The sequence below is a fragment of the Halyomorpha halys genome, unplaced genomic scaffold (genome assembly GCF_000696795.3).
Source record: "Halyomorpha halys isolate HHAL.00 unplaced genomic scaffold, Hhal_1.1 Scaffold525.1, whole genome shotgun sequence".
Lineage (NCBI taxonomy): Eukaryota > Metazoa > Arthropoda > Insecta > Hemiptera > Pentatomidae > Halyomorpha > Halyomorpha halys.
This window is the reverse complement of record NW_027107431.1, coordinates 692699-709552: the sequence shown is the minus strand read 5'-3', so window position 1 is coordinate 709552 and position 16854 is coordinate 692699. Positions and strand designations below refer to the sequence as shown.

The window sequence follows — 16854 nt, the reverse complement described above, 5'->3', positions numbered from 1 at the left end:
TTAGTTCAAATAAAGATTAAATCGTATAATACTCTAAAAGGTTTACTGTTTATTTCGAGAACTTGAAAATAATAATAATTACGGGTACTTAGGTATTTTCCAGAAGTTTAAAAATAAAATAATCCCCTCCTCAAAAAAAAAACTTCTTGTTTCCAGAGTTTTCAAATAAATCTAAACCGAAACGTTTTAATGAGCTCTAAGTATTTTCTTGGAATAACATTTAAAATTTATTTTAAGGAATTCCCTGAAATTAAGTATTTCCTTCAAATAATAACTTCTAAGAACACTTTTGTAAAGTTTCTTTTTAATTTGTGAAGATTTTAATACTCGTTAAAGGGGTACTTAACTGAAAATATTAATATATTTTGTGGACCTCTAATTTGTTTTCACAACCTAAAAATTATTATAACTTGGATACGAATTTTAGTAACAATCAAAAAATATAAAAATAATTTTTTATTGCTCAAAATTTTGTAATCTTTTACACAATTAAGGTAACTTAATACGATCAATAATATATTGTTCTTATTTTTCAAAAAAAGCAAATCGACTGGTATATAATAATCAGTAGATATATACAGAGCAAAGGTGGTATGCGATAACATAAATAATTTCTAAAAAAATGTAAAAGCTTTTTTTTCTCGGCTCCTAGGTAGCATTGCCAAGAACCCCAGGACACGTGTCGAATATTTTTTGTAGTAGTTTCACAAAAAAAAAAAAAAAAAAAAAAAATAGAAATCGGTGATCAAACTTGCGTAGCCTCCCATTGTTTATTAAAGAACCTTTTTTATCCCAAAATCTCATTGATAGGTCCGTTTGATAATCTCCGTTTCACCTATCAGTTTTAACATAGCTTAAATATTACTGAAAAAAAATGCACTAATCTCCATGAAGGATCTTGGGTTCAGTACTTTATAAGGAAGTACCTACTGTTTTGCAACGGTTGTGCTAGGAACATCACTTCCTAACACAACCGTTGGTCATGATTCATGAACAGCTACCAGGTTTCTTTTTTCAACTATGCGATCCTCACTGGGTGGCTGTTTCCAAAGTCCCCTGACCTCAAGGTCGATCCATAGCTGATAAAACAGGAAAAATAATTGTCTACAAATCTATTTAACCTCCTTCCTGCTAGATATCTACTGTTCAGGGAACTCCTCTTCTATATTGAATTAAAACAAGAGAATTACCATTTTTAAGCCCAGAGCTGAGGCCATTTTCAAACTAGTGACCATTTATACTTTCAATTAATTTATTATTACCAGCATGGAGTAGAAAACTACAGGGAACTACTAGCCCAATATTGGAGTGGAGAAGATAATAACCGAATTGAAGAAAAATACGAGACCATCATTCATTATCCTCAAATGCTATTAAAAGAAATAGATCCCTAAATTCAGAATTAAATAACACAATAACAATAATATAACCTTTTAGCTTTCAACCTTAAATAAACCAAGTACACATTAGTAGCTTTAAATATAATTTTATTCATTTATACAGTCCACTCAATTAACTTACACAACCAGTCTTATTAATATCAATTCCAACATTTTAAAAACATATTTTATTGATATTTTTCACCATGGAGATTTATGTTAATGGTATCGTAAGAAATCCTTTATTCATTAATTATCAAATTCGTGATAGAGAAGTAATTATCGGATCCATTTTACAAAATATTTGGATCATCGCTCATATGTTGCAGTGTTGTTAGGTATTCATATAAAATATAGGGGGAGGTCTGGAAGCCACAGACACATAAAGTAAGTACAAATAAAAAATACAATATTTCTGTGTGTATTTTACACTGAAAACAAACTCTGGAATTTCTTCATTCATACGAATTAAGATTATTATTCATATTCGTTTTTTTTTATTTAATAAATATTAAAATTGGCCTTGAATTTTTGACAACAAAGACAGCGAGAAGCCCCGTAAATACATTTGTATATCTCAAAATACATTATTAATGGTGACTCAAACGTTCTCTGGCCTCATTCACAATATGGTATTTGACGACAAAGAAAAACTAAAATGACATTGGAAACGTTGAGTGTTTTTCTTTGTTTCTAAATAACTTTTTAGTTCCTGGGAAGAAGAGGGTAATTCTTTCTAATCATCTTTGTATGGAAAATATGCTATAACCTCAAATTAAAACAAACACTTACTTATTCTACTTAATAATAATTTTACTTTCAAGAACGTTTCATAGAATGTACGAAAAAGTTTCATTTTCTCCAGGTTCAGATCTCACCTATAAACTGTAAAAAATACTTTCTGTGCTGTCACACTTCCAATCATCCACTAAAGGTAAATGCAGCCTCTAAAAAGTGCAAATCTGGAACCCTTTAGTGGACTTGGTAATTAAATGTGAATCTGATTAGACCAGATTATGATAAGACCGTTAATAAAGAATAATTATCCCATATCAAGTTATACGTTAAAGACAAACATAGATTGAAAATGTTATTTTTCATACTATAATAAAACCACCTAAAATTAAATTCTTAATTTACTTAGCCATTTTCCTCATACGTAGTTGCAATAATATTAGAAAAAACAGCTTATTAATATAAACTTTTTTTTGTATTTATATATTACATCTGAAAAACACATATCGATGTATTTTACTTCCATTTCTTGACATGAAAATCTTCAGAGAAACAGAGTCTGAAATAAGAAGCTTAAAACTGATAAAGCCATCGATAGACAAAGTAAGTAGCTAAGTGCTCCGTTTGATAAGTAAAAAATGTACTTCGTTTGTATTCTTAGAAGTGTTTTTAAAAGATGCAGTTGCCATTTGCCTTTTGAGAAGACTTTTCTACCAAGATACGTAATAAAAAATTCCTTTTATTCTAATGTTCCATGCCTTTTATAGGAATAAAAGGACCAAAAAATAATTTATAAATTTTAAAACTTTATTTTACTAAAATTTATTTCTTATATCAATAATAACAAACATTGTCCAAATTGTATAAAACTTCTTTATTAAAACCGAATTACGTGTCCAACATTTCAGCCGATCCGGCCATCTTCAAGAATAATCTAGTAAAAAATTAACAGTATCAAAATACCTTAATGTTAGTATTACATCCTCACATTCATTTATTAAAATTTGCAGGATATTATGTCTTTGTCAATTTAACACAGTTAAAATGAACCTAAGATATAGCTTTAGATTTTTTAAAATATAAAATGTTGTTTTTAAAAGTTTTATTAGGGCCAAAAAAAATTCAATTTTGGCCAATTTACGCAACTTTTAATGATATTCCATTAAGTTCTCTAGTGTTGTCGATAGTTGTAAAGATATGAAGCTTCAAAAGAAAGATTTTTTTACGTTTTGAAACAGCCGCCATTTTGTATTCTTCCTAACTATAAATGGCAGACCCTTCAATTTTTCCTAGTAACTATACATTGTTTTCATTAAAGTAATCAAATATTGGGATGAAACTGACTTCTTTCTTCTCTTGGGCTCTTGTACTTTCACCATTACTGTGGACAGTCTTTATAAAAAATAAAGGATAGGGAGGAGAGAGGAACAGATAATCGAAACTATGGTTAATAAGAATGGTCCAATTACATGATTGACGCTCAATCTTGTAACTCAACCCTTTACTACTCCCGAGACCTGTTCCAAATTAATTAGCAGCAAATAGTATTTTTCTGATAATGCTTATTATCACGAATACAACAGTTTAGTAATTAATTAAACAATTAAATAACTCGAATTATTTTTCATTATTCATTAGCAGTTAGTGAAAAAAATTCTTGTTAAAAAAAAAAATTGCAATTCTTGTCTTCCTGTTTGATATATTATAGAACCTGTTAATTAAAATTAATACTAAACATTATTCATAATCATTTAATTATTAATCTACATTAGCACGTGAGACAATCATATTAACAATACGTAAGCAAGTATTTACTTTCCTCCCCACCCGAAAGCTGGGTTATTGAGATAATTGCCAGGAACGAGATTTAAAATGTTATTTTCAATGGGCAAGAGAATTATTATCACTTTCGTGGTTTGGCCACAGCAGTAAATTATTCCTGACCGCTGCGAAGGACAAAAGGACTCTTTTATCTCTTTTTCACTGTTTCCTTTTCGTTTTCGGCTTTTTATTCTGTCCTTTGTCTATTTCCTCTTTACACAGATTCAAACGAAAACGCTTTTTTTCTTATTAATTAGTGTTCCCCTTATCTGAGTTGGGAATTGAATTTATTGCTGACAATCGAAAATCGTCAAATGAAAAAGAAGAGTTCTACCCTCTTTTTGACATTTCTAATTTTTTTTTTTTTTTTACCGAAGAAAAACAGTATCCTTTTAAAATTATTAAATATCGAATAAATAGTCTGAACAAAAACAGCTACTAAAAATAAATATAAACATGACGGAAATATCTTATGCAGATGTTTTAAATATTAGATTATACTAAACCTAATATAACTGTATTGGACCAATAACTAAAACCATTTAGTATTTTATTATTAAGATTTTGCTATTATTATTTAATTATTTATCTTATTACCTTTTATTATTTTAAATTATTATAATGTTACTGAAGCTAATACTTCATTAAATAAAATAAAACAAACAAAAAAAATAATACAAAGAAAACAAAAATTGATACAATATTATAAACAATACTCAAAAAATAATACATACAATTTATAATTGTGTATCTATTTTGTGAACTAAAAAAAAAAATTGTGGGCATAAAATAAAAACTTATATCTCAATAAAATATTGAAAAATTACCTTATGCTAAAAAACTTCTTTTATAAATCATTTGACTTTTTAGTTTACATTTAACAGCAATTGTTGAGAAGCACTGCCAGTTTCTCCATAGGATATTGGAGGAGATAGATTTATTAAATCTTCCTTAGTCAGGCAAAATTTCTCAGGCACTGGGGAAAACAAACTTATCCCCTTTTTCCTAAATATGACGTAGCGAATTCGTTTTCTTCGATATTTTCTTCAAGCGCAGAGTAATTTAGCGGCTTCGTCTTTTTGTAAAACTTGAATAAAAAAATAGAGTGCACAGTAAGAATTCCACTTTAATTCATTCCATAACCCAGAGGACTGTCTTCCTCTACTAGATCTTTTATTATCACATTTTCAGAAATATATTCACCTCATTAGCCGTCCACAATTTTCCACTCATGTTGTCCGGAATTTACTCCAGTAGCTTTCTTTAATTGACCTCACAGAATTAGCGTTTCCTCACTCCATGATAGTTATTCTTGGTTTAATCTGGCCTAAAATGGGCGGATAGAAACGTATCTGTGGCTATAACCGACGATGAGAAAAAGGTTTAAAGGTTTCAATGTATAATACACTCATTAAAGCATTACTAAAAAATATTACTTTTTCCATCTGTGTGGACATATGATTTCAACAATATTAATTCTGATTACACATTTAGAAATCCAAAAATATTTTATTTAATAGAAAATAAAATTTAAAATATAAGAAGAGGGTTGTTCAGTAGTAAGGCACTGTATTATTAAAACTAAGGACCCGAGTTCGAATCCGGCTGTAACAGTCAATTCTTTTTTTCTTTTGCTGTAGCCGTGAGTCAACCCTGTGGGTTCGGGAGCTCTCCGGAATCCACCTAGTCTTATAAAGTGGGTAAGGCTAAGTAAGGGGTACCCTTAATTAGGAAACAATCTAGCGGTCAAGTGTGATTCTAACTAAACCACCTCCTTGCTTAACCATTGGTCTAGTAAGAGTACTTGCTTACAAAGTACTGCAGCCCTGACCCCTTTCATGGGTTGTAGTGTTATTATCTTATCAATATAATATAATAATAAAACATTATACTGACCAGAATGAATATTATTATGAATATAATTAATTTGAGGGTAAAATACTACTGATTTCGAATGGATATTTCAATTCAGTGTTTCAAAACCATTGGTAAAACGACCCTCCTCCATGCATTGACTGATAAGGAACGCTATGCCAGTTATTTTCACATAATTAAATCAATAATAATAATATAATAACAAAAGGCTACAAAATAATCGCGAGGCAAATTTATTTTTATCCATTGAAGAGCTTAATTATAAACTATTTATAATTAATATCCAAGTTTTGGATAACCTGAATATACGTAAGGAAATTGACCCTTAGTTAATATGCCAAACTTTATGTAAAGTTTCAAATATATTTCCTCTAGAGAACCAGACAAAGCCATTCAAAGAAGTCCTAAGTGTAGCTATGGACTGTACTGAAGGGTCGGACAGACTTTCAATAAGGACAACTTCATTCATTCATGGAACAGAACACTTCTTGCTGTACTTTGGAAATTCTAATGCACCCCCCCCCCACCCTTTAAAGATGGAGAGAAAAAAATGGCATATAAACACGTTTATTTCAGATAGAATTTTTTTTATAAAGAAAGTTATATACTAACAATATTACATAATGTTATAATAATAGATATATGATTGGAATCACCAGTGGCCTTATGTTAAAGAGTATGGGGCTCCAGTTTTTTGTCTTTTAATTTCCAATTTTATAAAAATTTATATTTTATGAACATCTTCATTTATTATATTAATGATTTTATTATGATTGTTTGAGAGTGGTTTATTTTATTATTAACACAAACAATTTTGATCCAAATATACTCTCAACATTTATGTTCAGAAATTCTCCAACGTTTCGGCCCTCAGGCCATTTTTAAGGAGACAACCTTAAATATTGATGTCATATTCTTTAAAATATTTTCTGCAGGCTAATTTCCCAAGTCATATATAACTTTTTATATTTAAAATCTAAAATCTTTTCACATAAATAATTGTCTCTTATTCTACTTGCAAACATCATTTATAACAGTTTATATTTCTATTAATAATAAAATCTTCATTTATTTTTCAACTCGGATACGGCTATGGAGATACTGGATTTTCTAATCATTTTATATACCCGAAGAAATTAAATGATAATTTTACTAATGAAGTTACGTGCAAATGGCAGAATACTTGTGAGTGGAATTTTTCGTTCTTAGATATGTTCTCTGCTTATAATAGAATCATACTATTTATAAAAATTTACAAATTACTTATTATGTGTTCAATAAGTGATTTGTAAATTTTTACAATTAAAATTGAAAAAGCAAATCATCCATTATAAATACACAGTAAATGCAGTAAACAATGCATTATAGCAATAGACAGATGTTAGACCAGTTTTGAAATTGAAAATACAAGTCCTTTTTCATGAAAAAAATTATTTTGTAGAGTATGAAGGAGATCGACTATCATGACAGTTATCAACTAATCATTTGCTGACGTTTCGCCCCTTTATTGCGGGGCTTCATCAGGACTAAAAAAAACTAAACAATTAAAAATATGTTGAAAATGTAAGATAATAAGGAGACAATAAAGCAAGCTAAGTAGGGGTTAAAAATTATGTCAGTACAAGAGAACAATAATATATAAATAAATAAAAATATGATGTACAACAATGAGTATGTATATATATTTATGAGTTTATATATATATAAAGGAATAACATAATTTTTATATATATACTTACTGTTCTACACCTTACTTTTTTTTATTTTTGTTTATTTATATATAATTTTTCTCTTATATTTACATAATTTTTAAGCCCACCTTAGTTTACTTTATAGTAATTTTATCATGTTACATTTTCAACATATTTTTAGTTGTTTTGTATCTATTTTAGCCCTGATGAAGGCCTGCAAAGTGGGGCGAAACGTCGGAAAATGAATAGTTGGTAACTGTTTTTTGTTCCTTTTTGACCGCATCCCAGATATCTCCTTCATATTTAGCTACGGTCAATCATTTTTACATATATTTGGTAGAAAACTAGGTATATTGTGATAAATTATAAAATATAATAAAAAAATAAATAAATAAACGTAATAATATTTAAATCATATAAATGTATAAATAACGAAAATATTTCAATCAAGATAAAGAAAATTTAAAGGTTTCTAAGAGAGACGAGCATGGTGGTATTAGGGTCTTCTGTAAGCCTTCAGTAATATTTAAGGAGGCGGTTAAAGACGACCTCAAAACCAACAAAAAATGCATATAGACAACGGATTGTTTTATATTTAGCGTTTTTTTTTTTTTTTTTAAAGTCACGTTTTTTAATATATGTAATTTACGATTTTTTTTATTGATTTTTTTATCATCCTCCTACAAAACCACAGATTTTCCGCTTTTAGGAAAAAGTTTTGGTTCGCCAATCTTTAAGTCCACATTAATTAAGTCGGTGCCTGTTACAGAACAAGCAAAGATCCGTCACCAGGTTTTTTAAAAAAAAAATAGTATGATGTGAAATTCTGTCTCTTCAAACAGTGATTTCAGCCACAATAATTACTAAAACTCTTATTTATAAAAATTATGCTAAATTAAAGATGTAATGTGGATACAAAAATAAATAAATCTGTACTGCTACAATCCTTGAAGGGGCAGGGGTTCAGTACTTGTAAGTACTGTTACTAGATCAACGGTTGTGCAAGGTGATTTCGTCAGAGTCGATCGCCATTTGTCCTCTACTTTATCCTTTGGACCCTGTAGCGCTCCTGAACCCGGAGGGTTGACTCACGGCAACAGAAACAGAATAAATAATCATCTGCCACAGTCGGATACGTACCCAGGTTCTTGGAGTTAGTATTAAAGGGACTTACCACTGAGCTCCCCCGCTCCCTGTAATTAGGACATAACAAAGAAAATTATTCTTAAAATAGTAAAATAATTAAAAACATATGTTATGAAAAAAATGCTTATTATTATAAAATTCGTGCAAAATGAAAAGGCTTTCTAGTAATATTAACAATAATATTTATTGTATAACCAGCAATATTAATAATTTTTACTGGTTATTTATCGGAACACGTGTGGAAGTTTGATCAGCATCCTTGTTTTCTCACCCTTTTTTCGTAGCCAGGTCACATCATGTTGTGACAGCAGCAGTCGTTGCTCTAGGAGGCTCCAGTGAACTATAAAAAAAACATTGGTTTGATTAGATTTTTCCCTAATATTTCTTTAACATTTTGAATAATTGAATTTTGGGAGCTATAAAATTATACAGCAAGCCTTTATATGAAAATGATAGACAACTACAATCAAGCAGTAATTATTATAATATTTAATATTGACGTTTTCCCGTTTTGCTTTCATTCATTATATATACGGAATATATAGTACGGAAAAGTATTGTGATCGTGAAGATTTCGACGGAAATACGCACTTCGAGGTCACCTCAGTCCAGATAACCAAGTCTCGCTAAATGGTCCGTGTGTGAACAGCCCCTAGCTCAAAAATGAAAAGTAGTGCGAAACTGAAATCACATTAATTGTGACACCGATTGTGACAGCAACTTTTTCGCTAAGACCGACCAGAAGTGACACTTTGCACAGCAGATTTTTCACATTTTTTTCGATTTTCATCAAAATGGCCCTAATGGCTAATTTTGACTAAAATCTGTGAATCAATCAACAATTAAGTGGTTTTCAATACCAGACGGATTTCATTCTCATTCAAATAGACTGACAGGTCTTAATTTTTTTTTGGAAGAATCACAATTATTTCAATATGAGCCCACCAATCTTCAACAAACTTGGGGGGGTGGGGGAGTTAAGTGAAAGGTACGTGATACGTGCACCGCACCAGATTTTTTGTAAAATTCATTTGAGGAATTTATTAAGAAATTTAATTTGTTTTTTCAGGTAATTTTTTAAGCCCACTGTTATGGCAATTTGTTTCACGAATTCCGATAGTGTATGAAATTATAAGACGAATTCATAATAATCTGTTTTTGAGCATTTGTCACTTGTGTCCCTATTTACTGAAACTAGACTTAAATAAGCTGGAATTACTTCAGTAGTCCAACTATTTGTGAACTCGATTCAAACTAATAAAATAATCACCAAAGTAGTTTAAACTGACTTTACTACGCCATTGCATCACAACCCTCCATGAAACTATAAACTAGAAAAGCAAATATCGATATAACAAAAAAGTAATTTGATATATCGAGCCAAGGTATATCTTAAGTAAAATATGGATATATGAATCGAAATTAATATTTTTATTGAAATCTATACTAATATCAATATTGGAATCAATACAAATATCAACATTAGAATCGATACTAATGTCTGTATTGAAATATATACCAATAGCGATATTGCAATAAATATTAATATCGATCATGAAATCAATATGAAAATCGATAATAGAGTATTTATATTGAAATCCACATTATTATCGATACTAATGTTAAGGAATGTTTTACCAGTACAAAAATGTTTTTTAGTAACAAAATATTTGTACATAATCGAACACAGTTGATTCTTTATAACCTATAGTAAAGTATTTCTAAATAAACGCTTTATCAACCATTTTACTAACATTGTTTCCATAATATGGAAAATTTCCCACATAGTAGGGAAAAAACATATTTTTGAATATGTTTCATGAATTAAAAATTTGATGATTTGAATTTCCCACTGTATGAGCTTGTTGTGTACAATAGTACAACCCTTTTTAATTTTTTTTTTTTTATCGGCTTACGTTCGTCAAATATCAATATCAATATTTCCATCTATCAAGAAAAAATATCGTTACATTTTTTGAAAAATATCAATATTTCTATATATTTCCAACAACTTTACTGTAAACATACGCGCGGGAATAGATAGTATGATTCACCAAACTACGGATTTTGCCATTATCAATCAAGTACAAGAAGAATATATCTGGCCGTTTATTGCACACGTAATATATTCTGATTTATAAGTGGCTCGTCATTACAACGTAATAATATTTAACTACCTTAACTGATATTTGGCAATCATATCCAAAATTCATAATACATCTTTACTGTCAAAATACAATTTCTAATTTATTCTTTTGTTTTTTTTTAGCACAAAAGGCAACCAAAGATGGATGAAATTGAGAACAACTGTGCAGCTCTCTGGTGCTATAACATCCACAATCCAGAAGAGTAAGCCGACTCTAAAACGTGAAGACTCCTTCTTGAAAAGATTCTCAACCCGCCAGATTCCTGAGTTGCAAGTAAGATGACTTGGCATTGACCGGTTCATTAGTTTTATTTTACTCCTAATTTTTTGTTAATCGAATGTTTATACCAAAGTAATTAGAGTAACGCAATTAACTACCTATATAAAAATATACAGATAAATATAAATATATAAATCATTACAGATATTTTGCATTACTTATAAAAAAACTAAGAGAGAGCTGAGGGGTGGTTCAGTAAGTAAGGCGCTAAGCTAAAAGTTCCTAGAACCCAGGTTTGATTCTGGCTGTAGCAAGTAATTATTTATTTATTATGTATACTGTAGTTGTGAGCCACCCCATAGATTCTGTGTCCACCCAGCCTCATAAAGTGGGTATCCTTAATTGGGAAAAATCTTGCGGTCGAGCGTGATCTAGAACAAATCAACTCATTGTGTAACCGTGGTTCAAGTACTGAGCCCCTGACACTTCATGGGTTGTAGCAGTACAGGTTTTCATTTTATAAAACTAGGAGAAAATATTTTCATCACCACGCAAACTTTGGAAGCATTGAGTCTTTTATGGAACAGTAAATAACCAAATAGTAAACAGTAAATATTATAGATTATAAACTTCTTTTTAAAAGAACTTTTTACAGTTTATTTAAAGTTTTTGCTTTTACATGAATAGATAGGAATACATTATTGAATTACTGTGACAAATTAAATTCTCGTAAATTATTGAATAATCATTTTCTGCGGAAACATATATTTTGTTGAGCTAGGAAAAAGAAGGCAAATGAAGCTCTTATGAACATTTACTCTTCACCAGTTTGAATTGACCCTCTAGTTCAACATGACCCAATCCATCATGACAGGCTACCAGACTCTCTTCACTAGATTTATCTCACTAGATCGTCTTTCTATAAAACATATTGCCAATCCTGAAGGTGTAATACTTTTGAATACAAAAAGTGTTGTTCAGACTACAAATTATATAAAAAGAGATAAACGCTTTATTTGGCCAAATAAATTCGGTTGCTATAATACTGTGTATTACCCATCAACCCGTACTCATCAACCCATGACTGGAAATATATGCACTACCATACATTAACGTTTTCCTTTTCCAAACAATAATCATCTATACACTAAATACACTACATTTAATTTTTTTTCTTTCTCAACAATTTAGTTTAATTTTTTCTTATATATATTTGTTTTTCTTCTCGCATAAAGCCAAATTTCAATTCACCTATCCATTCAATATGCTATACTCCCTATTTCACTCTTTCACATCTCCCATCTCCCGCGATCTGCAACACACGTTTGATCAGTTACAAAATTTAAATGTAGTGTTTTTTTTTAAATAATAGTTTTTAGTGAATTAAAAGTTAAGCTTTCCCTTGCACAATTTCGTTTGATTGAGTCGTTGATTTTTTTTATGTCATTTGCTTGACTGATGGAAAATTTAAGATTATTAATAGTGAAGATTGTTTTTATAGGGAGAAAGTACATAAAAATGCCTATAACATAAATGATGTATTAACTTTATCAATTTACAAAAAAATAATAACATAAATAAAATTCTTCTCTGAATGTTAGTGCACGTCCAGAGAAATCCATGAATGTGTACGCAACTGTAACACATTTTAACAATTCAATGCTTAACAATAACATAAAAATTATTCTCAACTAAGTATATTGTCCAGCTATCGTCTACCACTTCTTTTTTTTTTTTTTAATGACCTCCCTTCCCACTCATTTCTGGCATACGGGAGGTTATTATCTACAGGGTACCAGCCTTTACACAAGTTTTTAATTCGTGGGACCGCCACAGAAATAAAAGTCTAAAAGTCGATTCTCCATTTGGACCTGTATTTGAACCGGCGCCGCTGCAGTCACGAGCCAGTTAAATTTGGTACTTCAACTCGCTCGACTACAAACGGTCCTAGCGATTACCAACCATACATACTGGCCAGCGGTCATAAACAATAATTTATCAATAATTATATCTGGGCGGCTGCAACTAGGACTGCTTATAAGAAAGTTATTACCATACAAACAAACATATAGAATTCTTTTACTTTATACAAAGGCAATATTTAATTTATTCATCCATAACAGAAATAAATTATATGAAGCACCTAAACAAGAAATAATGCACTCGTAAAAAATTAATAAAAATGTCTTGTGAAGTAAGGAACTGATATTGGTAATCGACTGGTGAAGCCTCTGATGTCGAGTATATTTTTAACGGAGTTGCAGTGAAATGTTTAACATTAGATCATTTCTACAGTTTTAATGACTATATTTTCTTGGTTAATATTTTTAATTTGTTTAGGTTAATTACTTGTTACAGGATTAAAAAAATATTATCGGTGAATTAAATACGAATATCCTCTTTTTGACAATGAACTACCAAAGAAAAATCCAAAATTTTACTAAACAAAAATCTATTCAAGAGGTTGAAATATTTTATAATGTTTAACATCATACATATAGATGTGTCAGAGGACAAAAAATATAAGCATTTTGAAGAAAATTTATAATACTTTTTTTTTTTAATATGAATCATAAAATATATTCATAAGATGTTGGAACACACTTTGCCGATATTATAAACCAAATTTAAGTAAAATTGTTATGATAAATACCCATAATAAAATTTAAAATATTAACGAATGAACCTCGCAATTATTAAAAATAAATGTATGTACATAGATGACTAAAAAACGAAATTGGTAACTTTATAACATTTTAAGAGAATAACGTTCAAATAAGACAATTGCAGTAAATCAGAGAGTTAGGCATGAAGAGGCAATGGTGTGTTTTCCTAGAAATGCTTTCATTTAAACGACAATATAACAGATTATTGTATACATCGGGAACTGTACGTTTCCCAGTTCAAGCAACCCGAGTGTATGTCGAATTGTTAAATTAAATTAGTGTGGAAAGGGGGTGTTGAAATTTTGAGAATTTTCTGGTTATTAATCAACACGTAGAGAAGCCTGGATTCCTTTGATAACTAACGAAATTGATTGTTTAAAAGTTTTTCGAAGTTTCTAAAAAATCTCGTGCAGTGTGCACAAAATTTTCACTTACCCCTCTGCTCGAGTAGGACTACTCAAAGTTATATGATAGAGAACCGCCCTACATTTTGGTTCAATAATTTTAAAACAAATATTCCCTTGTTAATTCATATCGATAGTGCTCCTAAAATTATCATGGACACATAAATACATTTATTTATAAATTCAAAATATTTATGCGTTGCTCATCACTTTCGACTACTATTCAAATTTTTATATTACTATACTACTATTCCTATTCCGGAAGAATATTTTTCCTTTTTTTTTCTGAAATACATAATAATCCAATTTTTTTCATTGTTTATAATTCATTGAAGTTTTGATACCTTTAACGATATATGATAACGATGAGAGGTGGTTAATTATATCAAATAAACGAAATAGTAGGAATTTTTGATCGAAATTTTTAAAATTTGACATTAGCGTCCTGACTGACTGTTCGAATCATCCTACGCATCATATACCTTTTTGTAAAATTTTTCGTTTCTGTGCTAGACTGTTTGCAATTACACACACAGAACATTTAGCAAAAGCTGGTTATTCAGATTCTGGGAACCTTAAAATGTATATTTCCGTCTGATAACTTAGATTTGGAATTTTTCATGATCTCAATACTTACTATGTATTTATTCATCAAGTTAATATCAAGAGAAAGTTGAAAATTGGAAAAAAAAATATTCCAAATTTCTGTTAACGGTTTTTCGTTTAGATTATATTATTTCAGTTTCAAATAGCGTTTTTGTGTTTTTTTCCGGTGTTATAAACACTTTCATGGCCTTTTTTAGACGAAACACATTATATTTGCCTTCAGAAACCAAGCTATAAAAAGAAATTGGTTTGCTGATTCTTTATTTATTCTGGAACTATGATTTGTTGGTTGTTTAGGTATGGTGATTGAATAGATGAATGATAGCTATGAAATACGGGAGTCATGCCGACAGAACACTAATTTATGGGTCTTAAAAACCCATGCCTTAGGATTTTTTATGAGCGGCTTGCCAGTAATATTGGCCCAATCCTTCAGTCAGAGGCAGTGAAAAGTAAAATAGATTATTTACTGAATCATTTTAATAAATAATTAATGATACAATTATTTATTAACTGTAATTAAACAATTACAGTTAATAAATAATTAGCAATTAAAAATTAGCTGTTAACATTACTTCAATCAATCCTTCATTTCACCAAGACGATAGTAAAAAAATAATTTACTGTTTATTTAGGACATTATTTAATAAAATTATAAATTAAGACCCAATTAAAATTAGAATTATGTCACATATAACAGATTCATGCAGAACTTAAGTAATACAAATATGAATTTAAAAAAAAAAATATTTAATTGCAATATTTTATTACACTAATAAAAATCGAATATGTGACACAGATAATAAAAATTAACATAAGCAATAGTAAGATTAAGGTTAATCCATTAAAAGTCATAGTAACCTAGTCAATTGTCAAAAATAAGGATAATATATTTATATTCTTATTTAAAATGACGAATCAATCAATATGGACGTTTTTTAAAATTAAAAAATAGAAGTTGTTACGGAAATAGATAAGGTTTCGTAATATTCTTGGATAGAAAGATAAAAATGAATTATTTTAAAGTAATATTGCCTAAAATCCTAAATACTATAAATTGTTGATGATTTAAAAAAAAAAAAGAAGAGCGTGACTTTCACACCTAATTATTTATTAAAAAGTAGTGAAATATATTAATTAAATTTAATACGAAAAAACAATGAATAAAATCTCAACCAAAACAAAAGTGGCATAAGCTCTTTTTATTTTAAAGTGTCTAAATTGGGATTAAGAAAATATAAATGTTTTTGATACGAGACAAATTTACTGAAGTTTACGATTTAAAAAATACAAGAACAGAATGCTTGATATTAAAGCCGTGACGCAGTGTAACTATGCATAATGGACAAACGTTAGCAATGGATACTTTAAACCCTCTAGCACCATTAAAAAATCTATTCGAAAAATTATAGTAGTTTAAACACTATGTTAATAACCCTATAATAAGGACGTGGGTTCGAATCTGGCTGTGGTAGATAATTATTTATTCCGTTACTGTAGCTATGAGTAAAACCTGTGAGTTTGGGAGCTAATAAGCCCCCAGGATCATAAAGTGGGTACATCTTAATTGGGGAAAAATCTGGCGGTCGAGCGTGATTTTGACCAAATCACCTTCTAACACATTCGTTGGTCTAGTGTCAGCACTTTCTTATAGTAATCCTGGCACTTCATAAATTGTAGCGGCACAGATTTTTTTTTAATAGTAGTATAAAAACAATTAATGATATTTTCATCTTAATCAACAAACGCAGCTATCATTATGTAAACAAGGTGTCGTCTTTTAAACTCATTTGATCAGTTTGATTTTCTCTTATCGAAGATACATTAGTACTTCTATTGAGGGAAATAATATAAAAACTATTCTTTTTTTCAACTGCGAATAATTTACTTTGGGTAAGTACTTTTTTATTCGAAATTGTATAGGTTACCTCAAGTATAATTAATATGGAAAAACCCAGATTCGAAATTTTTCACGGTCGTAATTCGTCGAAAAATGTATATACATATTTCATTTATAGGTAAATTAAAATAATAACAAATGAATATTTAAAAAGTAAAATATGGCCATTGTACCAAACCAAACCGAACAATGAATAAATTAAAACAAGTAATATTAAACTCTAGATCTTGGTAAACAAATAAAATAAAAATATATATATTTTTTT

General features: G+C 29.3%; 1 protein-coding gene across 1 annotated transcript in view; it reads left to right on the top strand.

Annotated features, from left to right (window-relative positions):
* Cngl (Cyclic nucleotide-gated ion channel-like) overlaps positions 1 to 16854 on the top strand; it is a 64772-nt gene that overhangs the window by 3962 nt on the left and 43956 nt on the right. Inside the window, exon 3 of the mRNA XM_067045703.1 lies at positions 10917 to 11067. Within this exon, the coding sequence (XP_066901804.1) occupies positions 10917 to 11067 (151 nt within the window). The remainder of the gene's footprint in view (positions 1 to 10916; positions 11068 to 16854) is intronic.